The 18,954-nt window shown below is 46.3% G+C and overlaps 1 protein-coding gene across 3 annotated transcripts in view; it reads left to right on the top strand.

Moving 5' to 3' along the window:
- LAMB1 (laminin subunit beta 1) overlaps positions 1 to 18,954 on the top strand; it is a 359,541-nt gene that overhangs the window by 64,545 nt on the left and 276,042 nt on the right. For all 3 annotated transcript variants that reach the window (XM_085654111.1, XM_085654112.1, XM_085654110.1), the window contains exon 3: positions 4,932 to 5,067. In XM_085654111.1, coding sequence (XP_085510237.1) covers positions 4,932 to 5,067 — 136 coding nt within the window. The remainder of the gene's footprint in view (positions 1 to 4,931; positions 5,068 to 18,954) is intronic.

Below are 18,954 nucleotides of genomic sequence, written 5' to 3' on the forward strand. Positions count from 1 at the left end.
ATTCAGTAATCAATTTAGGTCAGCAATGTAATAAACAGAAAGAGCTAACAGAGTGCAACTCATTGGACGTATGTGTGTATGTGGCATCTCTGTAGCACGAACCTAGCAAAAAGACATCAGAGCGACGACATGCAGAGTCAAAGGCACAGATATAGGTAAGGAGTGAATGGAGAGGGGGCAGAAGCAGACTGTCACTGAATTATAATGTGGAGAATGCTTGTTTTTTACGATCTTCAGAAGGCTCGGATTTGATGTGGTTCACAGAACATTTATCCATAAGATCAAGGCTATGGAACGGGCGATACAGAACATTGAGCTTGCACTTCAAAATGAAATACAATCATTTAAAAATACACAATACCTGCTGCCGGAAATGAAGTCTATAGAGAGCATTAGTGGAAAGTTACACTCCTCTGGAAGGACCTCTTGCTGGTTAGACATATTGTTTCAAAGCCTTCTATCGTATTTTGATATCCTAGTATAGGAGCCTAAAATGCGAGTAGATTATCCTCATCATTCATGCAGCCTCCTATCGCTTTACAGGAGGCACAGAGGTTAATGGTCACATTACTGGTAGCAAACACAGTATCACAGTCACATGACTAAAAGGGGACAATTTAAGCTTTCTCTCTGGAATGGAGCCAAGTCTTGCAAAAGTAGGTCCTTGGTAGTGGAATAACATTTGTTGTTGCAGCTCTGGATATTACAACAGAAAACCACACCATCACATGAAAAGGCAACTGATGTGACGAGATGGTAGGAACGTTCTATTCCTTCCAGGTACGGACTTGCTTCAGTCCCTCAAGCTCCTCTTTAGGCACCCACACCTACTCCTATCTATAGTATTAAAACTATCATTGTCAAGCAAACTCTCACCACCATGTATGGCTCCCACAGTAAACGCAGGTTATAGAAGGAGTTCGCAGGAAAGCAGATCCAAAGAGTACCGGAATAAACAAGACACAAAGCAAAACAATCTTCCAGGTGCTGGTCCTTTGGACTGGAACAGCTATCATATCAGCATGTCAGGCTTCTAACAGTGGACTAGAATAAAGCCCTTAACTTCAGTCTTGCAAAAACTGAACTGGAGGTATAGAATCGGAGCGTGATCTTCAGTCTGGTCACCACTGACCTGGAGAGGGCAGAATGTAGACTGAACAGCGACTTGTATAACAGGACTGAGTAGAAAAGACTGTGGCATGTGGAGGGCTTAGAAGTAAAGAGCACTATGGGTCAGAAGATCAAAGGCAAAGCGAGGCAACACTGAGCCACGGCTTAAGTACTGTTAATAAAGTACTTACACCGAACAAATATGTAAGAAAAGGAAAGATGTGTGCGGGTGGAGGGGGCAGCATGGCTGACATAGCAAGATAGGGGTCGTGTTCTGCTGCTGCTCCCGGCCAGCGCCACACATCTGCACAAGCCCTGCTCTAAACAAAACAAGCATTGGCATAGCCAATAGGTCTCGCTTTTGGGACCTTATAAGTATTTAGTTATGCAGCACAATATCCTTAGTGCAACAACACCAACTGTTGCATGGCTAAATACTTATAAGGTCCCAAAGGCGAGACCTATTGGCTATGCCAATGCTTGTTCATTCTTTCTTTTTTCTATTCTTTCCTGTGTTTCCTTTTCTTTCGTCTTGTTTCAGCTCTGAATTAGTTTTCTTTCCCTTCTCTGATTCTACCGCTCTCCCCAACCCTTTTTCTGATTATAAACACCTACAATATATAAACAACGTATTCCCTTTGAAAACTAGCACCGTCAGGTCCTCCGTAGTTAGGCTGTTACTGAGTCCACAATAAAGCAATCATTTGGTTTTGTAATCATTTTACGATGCTGTAAAACATGAAAGAATTGCTTGCAGTAGAAAGCCCCATCTGCCCCCCACCGCCTCACACAGCCATCATCTGGGGTAATTACTGCCCTTATCAGAAAGCGACAATACAAATAATAACAATACAAGGATACTGCTGCTGCTAGTCCTGCTACTACGCATAATAATAAAACAAAAAATATTAACAATAGACTACAAGTCTGACGATGAGGAAAGAAAGGACGAAGAACAGTCATGTATACGTTATTTTACATTGAGCTCCTGGCCACGGTCTTGGGACCCGAAGGTGCTGCAGAGATTGGAAGTGCGGAACCAGGATCGAGTGTCGGTGTCGACTACACCCTGTGATCCTGGGCAAATCACTTACTCTGCCTGTGCTTAAAACAAGCGCTCGCCATTGCCTTGTCCTCCCCGCGCTCCTCTGAGCTCCGTGCCTGCTTCACAGGGGTTGTGAAGCCTTAACAAGTAGATAAGAAAAGTCTTCACCACAGCCGGAAATCAGGCGAGCCAGTCCAGCAAAAAGCAAAGGGAGGCAACGAAAAACCCTCCTTTCCAATGGGAAGCCAGTATTTACCATAAACGCTGACGCTACCCAATGCAAATGAGGGGTGGGGGCTCGAGTCCCCTTCTCAAAAGTAACTTGTTTACCATAGCTCTCGCAGGCGAGGAGCGCATGCGCTCCAATGCCAGGCGAGACCTAGAAATTGCTATTATGTGGCTAGCGCTGGCCGCTTAATAGCTCTTTCCCCACATCTTTTCTCCCTCTGTGCTGCCCCCATACGCTGTGACCTCCCTCTGTGTTGCCTCTCGTCCCACCAGCAATGAAAAAAGCAGCTCTGATGTGGCCAGCGCTAGCCGTGTCCTAGCACTTTTTTTTGTTGTTGCTTTCCTACCGCTTGACCTGCGTATGGAACCTTCAGAATCCATATTCCGTGCCACACTTAAAACTTACCTGTTTCCATCCAACTAACTGCCTCTTCCCCTTACTTTACCTCACTCCTTCTTAAAACTCGCTGCGTCTTCTGTTTTGGCTTCATTCCAGCGCGGGGACACACTTTTAGTGCAGCCAGGCGCTTTAGAAATGGCTTTATTATTATTATTTATGTCTGGTTGAAACCTTGCTGGTCTACAACATGACTAAAAGACGTTGACTAAACCAATAACTCTCTCCTAGACCAGAAGTATTGGCTCTGCCGATGCTTGTTTACCTTCTGGGTCTCGTATAAACCTTCTTGCATGTCTACCTCTTGTTCCCTCTTCTGGACTGAGCCTCGACTGTTCTTCATTGTTTGAGGGTCCTGGCCGAACCAACCAGAAATGTGCATATTTTTTTTAACATTTTTTTTTTAACAGAGTTTTATATAGCGCGAACTTGACCCGAAGGTATTGGGTATCAGAGCGCCTTACATAGCACCAGTTGCTTTACATGAGGACACATTCATTAGGTCTCGCCTGACCCAGCGCATGCGCTGGTCTGGCGAGACTTATTGAGAGGGCTCCAAAAAGTGCTACCAGGCCAGCCTAGAGCTACAGTGCATGTGCGCGGGCGCGCGCGCCACTTTTACCGCGATTACTTTCACTGCCGCTTTGATGTTTGATCGCGATAGCCAATAGGTCTCGCTTTTGGGACCTTATAAGTGTTTAGTTATGCAACTGTTGCATGGCTAAACACTTATAAGGTCCCAAAGGCGAGACCTATTGGCTATGCCAATGCTTGTTTTTGTTAGGCACAGGGAGGTTCAGTGATTTGCCCAGAATCACAGGAAGTTCAGCGTCGTTGCCGAGACTCGAGCCCTGTTCCCCAGATTCGAGATCGACCGCCCTAGCCGTAAGGCAAACTCCTCTCCCCTAATATATTGCATATGTTAGAGAGGGTATGCCTTGCCATTAGGTACCTTACATAGATGCTGAATCCCTGGATCAAAATATTTAATATAATTGTATTGTAATTCTATTTATATAGTGCCTCTTATGCCTGTGGGCACTGAAATCAATGTGCAGATAGGTAGCACTTATTACATGGAGGTGCTATGCACAAAATAATATTTATGTGGTGCTCTATATGGTTTGTAGATAACGTGCCTGGGGACCAGAGTTCTGCTTTTATTTGGTGTTCTTCTTAGCACCTACACGTGAATGTGAAGCAGAAAAGAAAATGGATAGGATACATAAGAATAAAGAGCGACTGGTTGGATGGATATGAAATGTGAACGCTCGTTGAGGCCATGTGGGCAGTGTTTTGGTGCTGTGTGTGTCTGACAGACTCCTGTACATTTTACTGAAAGTGTGTAACTGTGCATGTGCATGCATGTTAAGGGAACGTGAGAATAGATGCGGTCATATATGCATATACCTAGAATCTTTGTAGATGTGTGATGTATAGTCCGGGCTGCTGGATTTATGCAGTAAGGGTATACCAAATTGTGTCAGGGTTGACTAAATTTTGCAGCCATAAAAGGCAAATAATGTCATAATGTGGCACATTTTGTGATAGTATTGCTTCATTATTTTGTCATTTTTACATATAGTAACCCTGTCAGGGCAAAGATTTCACTTGCTATCCGTTTAATAAACAAATAGAGCGATAAACAATTGTATGATGACCAGTCAGCCTTGAAGAAGGGCCTTCCATCTTTTAATAACTTTTAGTCTGTTTGAGCTAGAAGTAAAACATCTTTTTTGTTAAAATGTGCAGATTATGCAGGAAATGATGGTGTGCGTGCGAACTATGGGTTACCAATAATTATGCGGATAACGCTGCAACCACAGAATCGCATAATTTCAGTGGCCCTGTATATAGTTTATGCTGAAAGAATTAGATTGTGGTGTTACCCAGCACAGCACAATCAACAGTGGATAGTGTATGTCATGGCTTGAGCAGCAAATATTGAGTGCTATACATGCCAGATGTAGCACAGATCGACCTGTAGTAACGGGCTTTCCACATCTATCCATCATATTTGTTGCCTGTGTTAGTTGAGGAGTGACAGAAGGGCTACACAATAAAAGATTTTGCTGCCTGATGCTTTTGCTGCCTCAACATCTGAAGTTTGCTGAGTTTGAGTGTAACAGATAATTTACGTTAACCTTTCAGGAGGAAAAAAAGTGTTTTCTTTGCGATTCGAGGGAACCTTTCAACGAAACCACCCACCAAGATAGCCATCGAATAGAAAATGTGGTCACGACATTTGCTCCCAATCGACTTGACATGTGGTGGCAGTCGGAGACAGGTAATGTATAATGCACCTTTTTGCTATACCTCCGAGAAGGACGTTGTTATGACTTGGTCAGGAATGGTTTCTTTGAGATTGCAGAACTGTCTTCTACTAAGTTGGAGGGCTTTGGTTGGTCCATGTGCTGGCATTATTTAATGCAGATTTTCTCAACCAACACAAAGAAAGATATTTCAGATAAACTAACTAATTCAAATATAGTGAAGATAAAATATTGCACAAGGCATGTGCAAATTAATAACCACTCAAGGAAATGAACTGTCAGTCATACCACTTCCATTTTGTAAGATTTCAATGAAAAGTAATTTTCTAGATTAATAGCCCCCAATATTTCTTGCTGATGTCCATTTGCGTAAACAAGTGTGCTCTGCTCTACCTCACAAAATTAAATATTTTCTATAAATTTTATGTGTAAAATTGTAACTTATTGTAATTGATATACATCACTTAACTGTGGGTTTAGGGCTTTCCTCCACATGGCAAGCATATGTACACATGGGTACAATGGAATCTGATTTTTGGAATGAGAAATCTTGTCTAAATGCATTATTCGGCTGTCTAGTGGTTTGGTTGGAAGATTTAGTACTTTAAAAAAAAAAAAAAAAAATTCCTCTGGCCATCAACATGGGCTGAGTCAATATGACGCACTATGATGCGTAACATGATACCACAATGCCCCTATAAATGAACTCCATTTTAGATTATTTTTCCACCGGTGGGTTTGGAGGTGTATGAGAAGAGCTTGTGAACAATATGGAAAGAGGTAGAGAATCTTACTGTGAAATCAAAGAATTCCAATTTGATGTGGTGGTGCATGATTGATACAGGGACAAGAGCCACATTAGTGTGGCAGTGGATGATTGACACAGGAACAAGATCAGATTTTGCTGATGGTCTTTGACCCAGTCGGAGAATGTTTATTTGGATGAGTGCTGTCTTAAGCTCTTTTTGTAGTATGAACATGTTTCTCAAGTTCTGTCTGAACTGCAAATGAAAGTTTGCTGTGAACAATAAACACCCAGTGTGCATGCTCTGCCTCCCAAAAGACCATAGTCTGAGGATTAGAATGATTGACTATTTTTCAAACCAAAAAGATCAATACATAAATAAGAAAATCATACTAGCACTTCTGGCTAAGATGAACATGGCTGGTCGAACAAAGCTAGAAGAGCTACATCTATGCCGAATATTGGGTTTTCAGAAGAAGACATTTCAGAAGAGTCTGAAGGAGAACATCACCCTGAACCTGACCTTTAAATTATCACTTGCTAGAATGTCCAGGCACAAGAATGGGTCCCCAAGAAATACATTTAAAATAGATGAAAGACCCTAAGTGGACAATGCTCCCTAATGAAAGAGTTTATGGGGTTGTTCAGAGAGAGGACATCAAAACCTCTAGAAGACTAGTTGAAGCAGCGGGCAAACAACGAAAGGTCTCACAAAGCAATCCATAAATGTTAAAAATACTTCAGTTAAAGAGTTTGGCCAAATCCACATCCTTCAGGATCCAAATACAAATGCAACGAAAAGGAGTTGCGGAAAAGTGTGGACACTAGTTCTCGTGTGATGGTGTTTAAAAGGGAAACAAGAAGACCTCAATTGAATAGGAAAATGGCTAAAAAAAAAAAAAATCCAGAAGAAACAATGTAGGATCTCTTGACTAGGTTGTTAAAGGAGGCGCTCAATGCTGAGATAGCAGAACTCCTTCATAAGAAGCACACTTTTTGAAGCTGCTTTCACTGCACGTGAGGCACCTTAACCTAAGGGTATTAAAAGGACACTTATGGTTGCTGCATCACTGATACAGGAGGAGGAGGAGCAGGCAGTAAAAAACTTCTACTTTTGAAACCCTCCAGATCATGTCAGACGCTGAGTATCGGGAGATATTCTCTAATACTGAGCAAGAGGAGAAGCAGATCTAGAGGCTGATTTCCCACAAAAGGAATTATCCAGTCAAAGTATCCCCCCCCCCCCCGAGATGACATATGCTTAGATTGGCTCGTCGTTAAGAGAGCAGCAGACACATAGTGAAGTCCATATGGATATAGAGCCAAGATGACTCAGATCTCCTGCTCGAGACACTAAGCCTACTACGTAGAAAACATCAGTATTTACGAACATTACCAGCTATAATTCAACGGGACAGAGGTTTTTAGTAGATGAGCTACAGCTAGAACGGTCACACCAAGAATTGAAAAAAATGGTCTTCAATTCAGGATCCACAGTACATGAGCGCACAGGAGGAAGCGGATTCTCTGATGGCTGTGAATGCAAGGAAGAGGGCACTCGACAGTCACATATGACCCACTGCCTGGCAAGGACAGTAAGAAACTAGTGGCAGTAGGGAGAAATATGGGGGCAGCAGAAGCAGCACCTCGGTGGTGCATCGCCAACTCCACCTCTCTTCTAAACGGGTTTATACAATAGCAATAGGGGGGGTGGAAGAATAAATAAAACACACCCAGAGGACTTGCAAAAAAAGGTAACCCGCACACCTGCCTATAATCAGTGTTACATTTTGCAGACACGGCTAGCAGGTAGCCAACTACAGGCAAAGTGTTAAGAATACAAGCCAGGCTACGTAGTTTGAGGTTCAAACTGAAAGATTAGGCAAACATTAACACTCCTTTAACAGGAGAACGTGTTTGGTCTTCAAATAGATGAATCTTTAGAACAAATAAAGAGCGCAATGAGGACAATGGCAGCTCTATAAAGATCCTTTGAATAGAAGCTCGCTTCGTATCAATTAGCTCAAGGAAGTCACCCATCTACAGTGCAATTATAGGATTAACCTAAGGCAGTTCCGGTCCAAGCCACAGGTCCATGGCAACAACTTGCATATTCTAAAGATCGTTCAAGGCGGTGTGAAAGTAGGGGCCTGATCCACATGGGCTATACCTTAAATAATGAATGATGTATTGTGCTTCCACAGCATCCATCGCTGTTTATGGGCAAAAGAACGATTATTGTCTCAATTGACAGTGAGATATTGGACCTGTTCACAAATTCATCAAAATGCTGAGTTTTCTAATGATAGCCTTTCTTTTATTGGAGGAGAGTCATTACCTCACGAGACCTCAAGGATGCTCACCCCCACATCCTGATGCATCCAGCACACACAAAATACATTTTGGTTTGTCAAGAAAACGGTTCTGTTTTTAATTCAATGTCTTAATTTGGGCATAGAATGTGTTCCATGAGTGTTCACAAACAATGGCTGTAGTGGCAGCTCAAATGAGAGGTCCTGCCTTTCATGTCTACGATTGGCTGGCAGAGAAGAGTTACTTGCAAAAGGCAGACAGACCGTGCTAAACTCTGCCTCGGTTGGCGTGCACAGTGAGCATAAAGGAATCCTCCCCGACACCAGAAGAAATCCAAACCTTCCTGGTGCCGCATTAGATGCCAACCTCCTCTTACCCCAACGAAAATTGAGAAGATGACGGCATTGAAGAGCAGATTCCCCTTTACCAGACGTATTATTGTCTGACCATGAATAATGAAACTCTTACGTGTGATGGCATCATGTGTCCAGTAGATTTCATATGCATGATTACATTTGAGACTAGTCAAAATGTAGCTTAACAGTCAGTGGTTGTAATTGCAGGTGGACTTGGAGGATACAAACAAGATGCAGGCAAATTAATTACAAGAGGAGTAGCTATCAGTGGTGTAACGGGTGCAGGGGCCAGTAGGCGGGATGGGGTCCAGAATTTGTTAACAGTGCGCGCGTGGGGCCTAGATCTATGCTTACTCTTAAGGGAGGACAGGCAGTGCCTAAAATAAGGCCCCGTAGTATGTGGGGGCCCTCCATCACTTCGCACGGGTGGCGGGCCCCTGGCCTGAGAGCTCCTGACTGGGTCCAGAGTGTGCCCCCACACCTCATGTAATTTGCAGCCCCCCCCTTCAAATTTTGCTACGCCGCTGAGGGTGGGTGCTGTATAGGGCGAGTGGTGTTAAAGGGAGCAGTGTGGAAGAGGGATGAATGGAATCCAGGAGAGGACGAGGTGAAGCAGAAGAGAGGGTAAAGTGACAGAACAGGGGAATAGGCTAATTAGAGAGAGAGTTAAGGTTGAGAGTGAGGGGCAAGAGAAGAGGAAGGTGCACGTGGCCGGACTGGCTGTACCTGTCATCGGGCGAGTGAGGGGGCCGGTTTTGCTACTGGGGGACGGTTTTGCTATCTCGGCCCCCAGTAACAAAAGCAGCAAGCAAGCGTTTCCAGCCTCCCGGGGCCAGGCAGTGCTTCCCCAGGGGCTGGTCTGAGAAAATTGCCAGGGCTGCTTTGGGTTCCTTGATGATGCAACGGGGAGAAGGGAGGAAGAAGATTTGATCAAGGAAGAGGCAGGGGAGGGGAAGAGAGTAACAGACAAGGACTAGGAAGAAGGTACAATGAAATGATGAGAAAGGGAGGTGAGAAGTAAAAAAAAAAAAAAAAAAAAAAAAGTATAATGTGGAACATGGACACTTGTGACCAGGGATGTGCTTATTAAGGTGCAACAGGTGCACTGACATTGGTTTTGAGGGGCACACGTCTCTCTAATTCTATTTGTAATTTAATTCCAGCCCGGGGTTGGCAGGCAGGGGTATGTTTTCCTTGGTTGCATTAGGGCCTGTGACTCCCAGGTGAAGCCACTCGTAATGGCGGACCATGACAAAAAGGAGGCAAATCAGACCACCAGTCCTGCAAGCCATCAACATCATAACAGATGCCATGTCGCATGAGAGGGGTGCACACATGAAGAAACAAAGTCAGACATGCATGCAGTCAAACACATAATCTTTTTAGAATTAATCAGCATATTTGTTCGAATACAAAACACGTTTGTGCAAATTCCAATAGATAACACATCAGTGTTTAATCCCAGTAAGCGTTGGGGGGGGGGGGGGACACAAAATCATTTCCCCCTCTGGGCGTTGGCACAGCACATCTGGAAACGGGCCATTCATTTGTCTGGTGCTTGACGGCAGTGAAAGAGCTATAGAGCAGCAGCTGCAGGGGCACAGGAAGCCGAAGAAAACCAGGCACTTACTTTGGTTACATCTCTGATTCGAGATAGTAGACATTTATGCGTCAATTGGCTCTCCAGTTGTGTACTGAATCCCAGGATCTTGCCTCCATTGGACAGAAGGAATGCATTTTTTCACCACGTTCCCACCACTAGTCTGTTAGCGATCCAGAGTGAACAGCGAGAGATACACATCCGAGCTACTTCCTTCCACCAATCGCAAGCAGTCGAGTAATAAAAGAAGTAAAATGGAAGTCGTTCGTTCAAAAGCTTTTATTCGATTTGTACATACAAATCATACAAGCAAAAACACAATTGAAATATTAAAATCACCAAATAATCTTTCCTAAAAAATGGAAAAAGCTAAAGTGCAGCAAGTGAAAAGTAATCATGCCTCTATAGATCAACATGTTTTTATAAAATACACGACGTTCTTACATAGACTAACTGGGAGTCAGTAGAAATTACTTACTAGGCCTTTACTGGGAACTGTATATTGTGGGGCACTGCATAAATACCTTAATACAGACATTGATATAAAATTCAAAGAAAAATAAAACATATGTATACAGACAGGGATAATAACATTAATTTCATCATGAATAAACCCTGGCAGCTGTATAACACAAGTACAGACAGGTCAGTAAACAACATTATAGTACAATACTTTTCCTGGCAGCTGTACATTTTAAAATAAAAGTAGCCAAGAAGAAACAAATCTCCTCGTTCACTAGTAAAGATAAAAATATCAATGCTGTTTGTGTGGTACAGATGTTGTATTTAATAAAAATTGGTTTAAGGTATTTAAGCCTAAAATACTGATAAAATTTACAAAAAAGTAAAAAATGGCAACTACTCTGACGAGAAGTACCGTCACACGGACAAGGTGTGTTTAAACTAGTCTTTGTGTTTGGAAAAGCAACCAAGTGGTGTACTATACCCAATCTGACCCGTGTTAATACATACTGGTGGGAAGGGCGGGTCACAAATACAAGATAGGATTGTAGTCCAGAAGCTAAATTTAGATCTTTGTAAAATTTCAAAGTAGCAAGATTTCCAACAGCTTTGTCTCGCTCAGCCTTACGAAAATTAAGGAACGTTATCTTAATTTCTTTTTTTGAAATGGATACAACCTTTTCCGGCTCACGGAACACATTAATGTTGAACAAAAGTAGATACCAATGATGGATGTATCTTAACCATAATACCCGTGAGGAATGATCCAAACCTATACAGTCAAGGATAATATCCTGAGTGAATCGGGTCTCCGGTTTAGCCCAAATAGATCGCCACAATAAAAGTGGCCGAACTGCTGCTAAGTCAGAGATGTACTCGATCCCAACTTCGTCATGGATCAACTGTATGGAGGCGGAAGGGGGAACACATAATAACCTCCTTAAGAACTTGTTTTCCTCCTTCTGCAGGGAAATACCCTCACAGTGACCCCATACCCCTGCCCCATACAGAGCAGAGGAAGCACAACATACGTTATATATGTTCATCATATCATAGATACTTCGTGAGCCAAGTTTAGAGGCAAAACGAAAAATACTACTAGTGGACCGTAACATTTTTATTTTTACGGCATCAAATTCCGCATTCCAGGACCCACTGTTACTATATGTTATTCCCAAATAACAAAAAGATTTAACAGAGGTCAGTTTTTCCTTATCTAGAAAGAAAGTATGTTTTACCTGCTTGGCTGCCTGACCACATGACATTACGTATGTCTTAGTTTTATTCACACGAAGCTGCCTAGCTTGTGTAAACTGCGTGAAATTATCAATAAGGCGCTGTAGGCCCAACTGTGTTCGAGATAAAAGAACAGCGTCATCCGCATAAAGTAACAGCGGAACAGGTTTACCACCAATCAGGGGGGCATCTGCTAAAATGTTGGTCAAGGATCGGTCTACACCATTAATAAAAAGGGAAAATAAAAGCGGGGCTAAAACACAACCCTGACGAATGCCCCGAGACACTTTAAAGAACGGGGTACATTCGCCAAGGGTGCCATAGCGGACTTTACATGAAAGTTTTTCGTATAGTCTGGCTAAAAAATACACTATTTCCCTTGGTGCCCCTGCATCAAGCAGAACCTCCCAAAGAATACTATGGTTAACCAAATCAAAAGCGCTGCTCAAATCAGCAAAACATAAAAAGAGGTTGCCACTTTTAGCCACAGTATATTTACTGATTAAAAGGTCTAGATTTACGCATTGGTCCAGTGTACCCAGACCTTTGCGGAAACCGTATTGGACTTTAGTTAAGATGTTAAAATCAGTTGCCCAGTCTTCTAGCCTCTTCAGCAAAATCCTGCTCATCACCTTTACAGAAGCATCCAGTAATGAAATTGGGCGATAATTAGAGGCCTCTGACTTATCGCCCTTCTTATGTAAAGGAATGATGATCGATTGACCCCAGGTAGAAGGGAATTCATTTTCAGCCGCACAATTAAAAATCCTTGTCAAAATGGGAGCCCATAACGCTGTTTCATCTTTATATAAATCCAGCGGGACCCCATCGGGGCCAGGTGCCTTGCCTCCTTTACTCAAAGAAATTGCTTCCTGACATTCTTCCAATGTTATAGCCAACGAAAGGGGCAACCATGGGTTTATATCTGGTGGAGGTAACTCAGAAGTTGGTCCTCCAGGGTTAAATATTTTAGAAAAATGATTAACCCAGTCGCTACAAGCCACGTATGAGGTCAGTTCTGGAACATTTTCTCTACTGAGAAACGGACTATTAATCGTTTCCCAATAGAGTTTACTGTTTTTAGTTTCAGCAGCCTCCCTCAGCTTGTCCCACGCCTCAGACTGTAATACCCTTTTCCTTTTATTAATGGCTAATTTATAACTAGCCCTGAGGTGTTGTATCACATTCTTAACACGAGGTTTGGTGCCTAGCGCATTCTTTAGGTTGCGGAGGGCGACGATACATGTCTTATCAAACCACCCCTGTTTTTGACCACTATTGGCTGCCGGGGTCTTAGTGAAGATACCCTCAATAATGATGTTCAAAGATACAAAACATTCTATTAAACAGCCAGAATCACTGTCATCATCCAGACAATAACTAATTTGATTCTTGCATTGGGTGACAACCTCCTTCTGCTTAACTTTGGAATTTACACCGGTCCATTTAACCCTAAGGCCCTTTGGTCTAGTAGGCACTATATCGGTTGTACATTTACCACCTGAAACTGTTGAGGTGCCATGCCCCAAGAGGGTAACACGTAGGCTATTATGGTCACTGAGACTTTCTTCATTCACATATAAATCAGTGTAGTCTCCACTGCTAGACAACAAGATATGATCAATAAATGAACCTGCATCTCTGCCCGTGAATGTAGGGCATGTTATTGCCCGGTTGTTAACATTGCAGTTTAACAGGGTCATATCTAGCATAGCTAGCATATTATTTAGGGTAGAACCGTAACTGCAGTGTTGGAAATGGGGGGAATCCTCCTTCCCCCCCTGATCTCTCCAATGGCTATTTAATGCTACATCAAAGCCACAGATATTCCCGTTAGATAGATGGCAAGGCTGCAAATTAAAATCCCCAGCCCATACCACCTCAGCCTTTCTTTTCGAGATATCTAGAGCTTTAATGATTTCCTTTTCTAAAGGCAGTAAAATATCCCCCCTGGTTGCGTCAAAAATGTTGTTATAGAAGTTAACAATAACTAAGTCAATGTTCTTTCTGCATTCCACCCTTATAACTTGGCTGTGCGTCCCCACGGTTGTACTATATTTGACCGTACAGTCACGCTGCTTAGTTGACACTAACAATAAAAGGCCTCCCTTAGCCCTACCCGAGCTGGATTTGGTTGCTCTGAGACAAAAAGATACATACCCTTCAATATTAATAGGGTCTGGACACCAAGTTTCCTGTAATAAAATTAAATCAAAACCCTCGCCCAAAAAGCTGGTCCAAAAGGGTGTACCCAATTTACTAGTAAGACCAGCAATATTCCAGGAAATAAGAGAGATTCCTGCTGGTTTCCCAGCATTACCAGCAACAGGTAACTCCTGCTGGTTTACTGGTGATAATAAAGCAGGACCCTCTTCCCGAAGGATGGTAACCGAACTTAGGCTGGGGCTTGCAGTAGTTGTACAGATATCCAGGCTACCCTGATTGCCTATGTGCTGGGAAGGTCTTAATGATGACAATGCAATAGATTCGTGGGGTACAACTGGGGGCTTGGCCGGGGAAAAAGAAGAATACTCCATCTCAAAATTAGGGTTGTTTAGATCCAATGCTTCTAGTGAGCTGAGTCAATCTACCTCATCTAGCACGGCATATCTATTTGGGTGGGCGAATTGTGAGGACATGGGGTCTTGAGAGTGGGGCGGGTCCTGCCACGTTTGTTGCCAAGAATATTTATCCAATTGGGGTGGCTGAAAAGATTGCGGCCATTGGTAAACTGGCTGGGGTAAAGGTGGCGGAAAATGAAAAGGGTGTTGCCAATGGGCTTTTGCTTGATGCATAGGAAAAAGTGGGGCATTTGGGGGCTGCTGCTGTAAATTAACATGATGTGGGAAAAAAGGGGGCGGATAAGGTGGTTGCAACCAAGATTTAGCAGGTTGCTGTGGAAAATATCCAGGTCCACTGTTGCTTTGAAAAGTGGGGCAGGGAGTGTTAGGTCGTACAGGCTTTGATAGAAAATAAGACAGGGGAAGTGGGTTAATTTGGGTCGCAGGACCACTGTTGGGTGCATTACACACGTAGCTTGCTGCCCCTACATCCCTAAAATTAACAGTTATTACGTCCCCTACTATTGATTTCTTGCTTCTGCCCACCCAATCCCCTCTACGCACGGTAAGAATTTCACCGTTCATGTTGTTAGGTAGGGGTTTATGTAAATGGAGCCATTGAGCACATTTGTTCCTAAGCTCGGTAAACGATTCTTTTACTCCCTCCTTCAATGGGGGAACCGCCGTCAGCACGACTACAAAAGGGGAAACCTCTGGTGGTAGGTTTATGGACCTAAAACGTGTCTGCTTTAGTTTGGGCCCATCAGGTTTGTTTATAATGGGAGGTGCAGAAGTTGAGTTAGGTTTCCCTGCTACTTCTTTAGCTTGGATAGTGGGGGTAGCAATATTAGCAACAACAGGATGTTGAATCGCCTGGACAGGAGTATTCCCCTTTGTAATCTGAGCAGTTATTGGTTGAGCGGGAATATTCCCTGTTTGCGGCTTAGGGAGTATAACTGGGTTCCCATGGACTGTAGTACCTTGAGCCTTATTTGATACACCTTTGGGGGCCTGAGTGCTCGTTGGACATTCAGGGGTTGATTCTATGGTCCCTTGTGACTGGACAGGCACTTGTACCTGCTTTTTTTGTGGCCATTTGGAGTGTATTAGAGAAGTAAGCCTATCCACTTTAGAAATTAAAGGCTTAATTTGAGCTGCTAAAGTGGCTTCTAGGTCTAGTTGTAAGTCTATTACCATATTTTGCACCCAGCACGGGATACCTGATGTCAATTGTGGGGTAGGGGAGATCAAATTATGATTCCTAGCTGGGGCTTTTACTTTACTTTTGCCCTTCAATATGGCCTTATGGGGGTTAGAAGCCCTTCCCCGTGGAGCAATGGGTACAGAAACTGTTTCCGCATCCTTATGCCCACTCAGACTCGGCTCCACTTTGTCAGGTGACTGACAGATTTCGAGATCTGGTGTAACCTCCAGGTCTTCAAAAGACAGGTCCGAGTATGATGGGGCAACCGATAGATCTACAGTATTCGGTACAGTCGAAACATGATTAGTGGGCAAGGTTATAGATAATGAACAATTATTCACATTCTGCGGAACAGGAGATTTAGCCTTTGCCAAAGGGCCCAGGGATGAACGCCTAGCGTTAGCAAGGTCCATAGAGACTCTTTTTTCCAATAGAACAATACTTTGGTCAATAGTCTCATGTACGCGTGAAATAAAGAGATCAATAGGACCAGTCACCTGAGCTACCGCCGTAGCTTTTTTCGCGCAACTTCGAGTTCTGTTGCGTATGGTCGACATCTTGGGTATTGGTTTTCAGGGGTGAAGTCACAAAAGTTCTGGGCCAGGGCCGTCCTCTGCCGTCCTTGAACGGCCTTAAACGGCCCACTCTTTGCCCGGTCTTCGCCCCGGTAGTCGCCCCGCGCGCGTCCCGCGTGCGCGTTGTTACAGCAAAATATATGGAAGAGGCAAGTGAAGGGGCGGGAAGAGGACCAGCTGCGGCCGATCAGCGCCGCGCTGCCTGCTGGTCCTCGCAGTCCCGCCTCACGTCCTCTGATGAGATGCTGGCTCGACTTAGCCGCGTTGGTGCCTCCAGGCACTATGGTGTTGGTCCAGCTACACAAGACTGCAAATTGACCTGGCCTGCGAGCGGCACCCGCGGAGCGGGGGCCGCGAGGCGTAGGTCTCAGCAACAGAGGAATGGAAAAGAAGGATCTGCACTCGCTGCACAACAGCTGACGAAGAGAGTCCCAGGCAGCTCGCTCGGCAAGGTGTATTTGACCGGTGGAGGGGCGGGAAGAGGACCAGCTGCGGCCGATCAGCGCCGCGCTGCCTGCTGGTCCTCGCAGTCCCGCCTCACGTCCTCTGATGAGATGCTGGCTCGACTTAGCCGCGTTGGTGCCTCCAGGCACTATGGTGTTGGTCCAGCTACACAAGACTGCAAATTGACCTGGCCTGCGAGCGGCACCCGCGGAGCGGGGGCCGCGAGGCGTAGGTCTCAGCAACAGAGGAATGGAAAAGAAGGATCTGCACTCGCTGCACAACAGCTGACGAAGAGAGTCCCAGGCAGCTCGCTCGGCAAGGTGTATTTGACCGGTGGAGGGGCGGGAAGAGGACCAGCTGCGGCCGATCAGCGCCGCGCTGCCTGCTGGTCCTCGCAGTCCCGCCTCACGTCCTCTGATGAGATGCTGGCTCGACTTAGCCGCGTTGGTGCCTCCAGGCACTATGGTGTTGGTCCAGCTACACAAGACTGCAAATTGACCTGGCCTGCGAGCGGCTCCCGCGGAGCGGGGGCCGCGAGGCGTAGGTCTCAGCAACAGAGGAATGGAAAAGAAGGATCTGCACTCGCTGCACAACAGCTGACGAAGAGAGTCCCAGGCAGCTCGCTCGGCAAGGTGTATTTGACCGGTGGAGGGGCGGGAAGAGGACCAGCTGCGGCCGATCAGCGCCGCGCTGCCTGCTGGTCCTCGCAGTCCCGCCTCACGTCCTCTGATGAGATGCTGGCTCGACTTAGCCGCGTTGGTGCCTCCAGGCACTATGGTGTTGGTCCAGCTACACAAGACTGCAAATTGACCTGGCCTGCGAGCGGCACCCGCGGAGCGGGGGCCGCGAGGCGTAGGTCTCAGCAACAGAGGAATGGAAAAGAAGGATCTGCACTCGCTGCACAACAGCTGACGAAGAGAGTCCCAGGCAGCTCGCTCGGCAAGGTGTATTTGACCGGTGGAGGGGCGGGAAGAGGACCAGCTGCGGCCGATCAGCGCCGCGCTGCCTGCTGGTCCTCGCAGTCCCGCCTCACGTCCTCTGATGAGATGCTGGCTCGACTTAGCCGCGTTGGTGCCTCCAGGCACTATGGTGTTGGTCCAGCTACACAAGACTGCAAATTGACCTGGCCTGCGAGCGGCACCCGCGGAGCGGGGGCCGCGAGGCGTAGGTCTCAGCAACAGAGGAATGGAAAAGAAGGATCTGCACTCGCTGCACAACAGCTGACGAAGAGAGTCCCAGGCAGCTCGCTCGGCAAGGTGTATTTGACCGGTGGAGGGGCGGGAAGAGGACCAGCTGCGGCCGATCAGCGCCGCGCTGCCTGCTGGTCCTCGCAGTCCCGCCTCACGTCCTCTGATGAGATGCTGGCTCGACTTAGCCGCGTTGGTGCCTCCAGGCACTATGGTGTTGGTCCAGCTACACAAGACTGCAAATTGACCTGGCCTGCGAGCGGCGCCCGCGGAGCGGGGGCCGCGAGGCGTAGGTCTCAGCAACAGAGGAATGGAAAAGAAGGATCTGCACTCGCTGCACAACAGCTGACGAAGAGAGTCCCAGGCAGCTCGCTCGGCAAGGTGTATTTGACCGGTGGAGGGGCGGGAAGAGGACCAGCTGCGGCCGATCAGCGCCGCGCTGCCTGCTGGTCCTCGCAGTCCCGCCTCACGTCCTCTGATGAGATGCTGGCTCGACTTAGCCGCGTTGGTGCCTCCAGGCACTATGGTGTTGGTCCAGCTACACAAGACTGCAAATTGACCTGGCCTGCGAGCGGCACCCGCGGAGCGGGGGCCGCGAGGCGTAGGTCTCAGCAACAGAGGAATGGAAAAGAAGGATCTGCACTCGCTGCACAACAGCTGACGAAGAGAGTCCCAGGCAGCTCGCTCGGCAAGGTGTATTTGACCGGTGGAGGGGCGGGAAGAGGACCAGCCGCGGCCGATCAGCGCCGCGCTGCCTGCTGGTCCTCGCAGTCCCGCCTCACGTCCTCTGATGAGATGCTGGCTCGACTTAGCCGCGTTGGTGCCTCCAGGCACTATGGTGTTGGTCCAGCTACACAAGACTGCAAATTGACCTGGCCTGCGAGCGGCACCCGCGGAGCGGGGGCCGCGAGGCGTAGGTCTCAGCAACAGAGGAATGGAAAAGAAGGATCTGCACTCGCTGCACAACAGCTGACGAAGAGAGTCCCAGGCAGCTCGCTCGGCAAGGTGTATTTGACCGGTGGAGGGGCGGGAAGAGGACCAGCTGCGGCCGATCAGCGCCGCGCTGCCTGCTGGTCCTCGCAGTCCCGCCTCACGTCCTCTGATGAGATGCTGGCTCGACTTAGCCGCGTTGGTGCCTCCAGGCACTATGGTGTTGGTCCAGCTACACAAGACTGCAAATTGACCTGGCCTGCGAGCGGCACCCGCGGAGCGGGGGCC

The sequence above is a fragment of the Triturus cristatus genome, chromosome 4_1 (assembly GCF_964204655.1).
Source record: "Triturus cristatus chromosome 4_1, aTriCri1.1, whole genome shotgun sequence".
Classification (NCBI taxonomy): domain Eukaryota; kingdom Metazoa; phylum Chordata; class Amphibia; order Caudata; family Salamandridae; genus Triturus; species Triturus cristatus.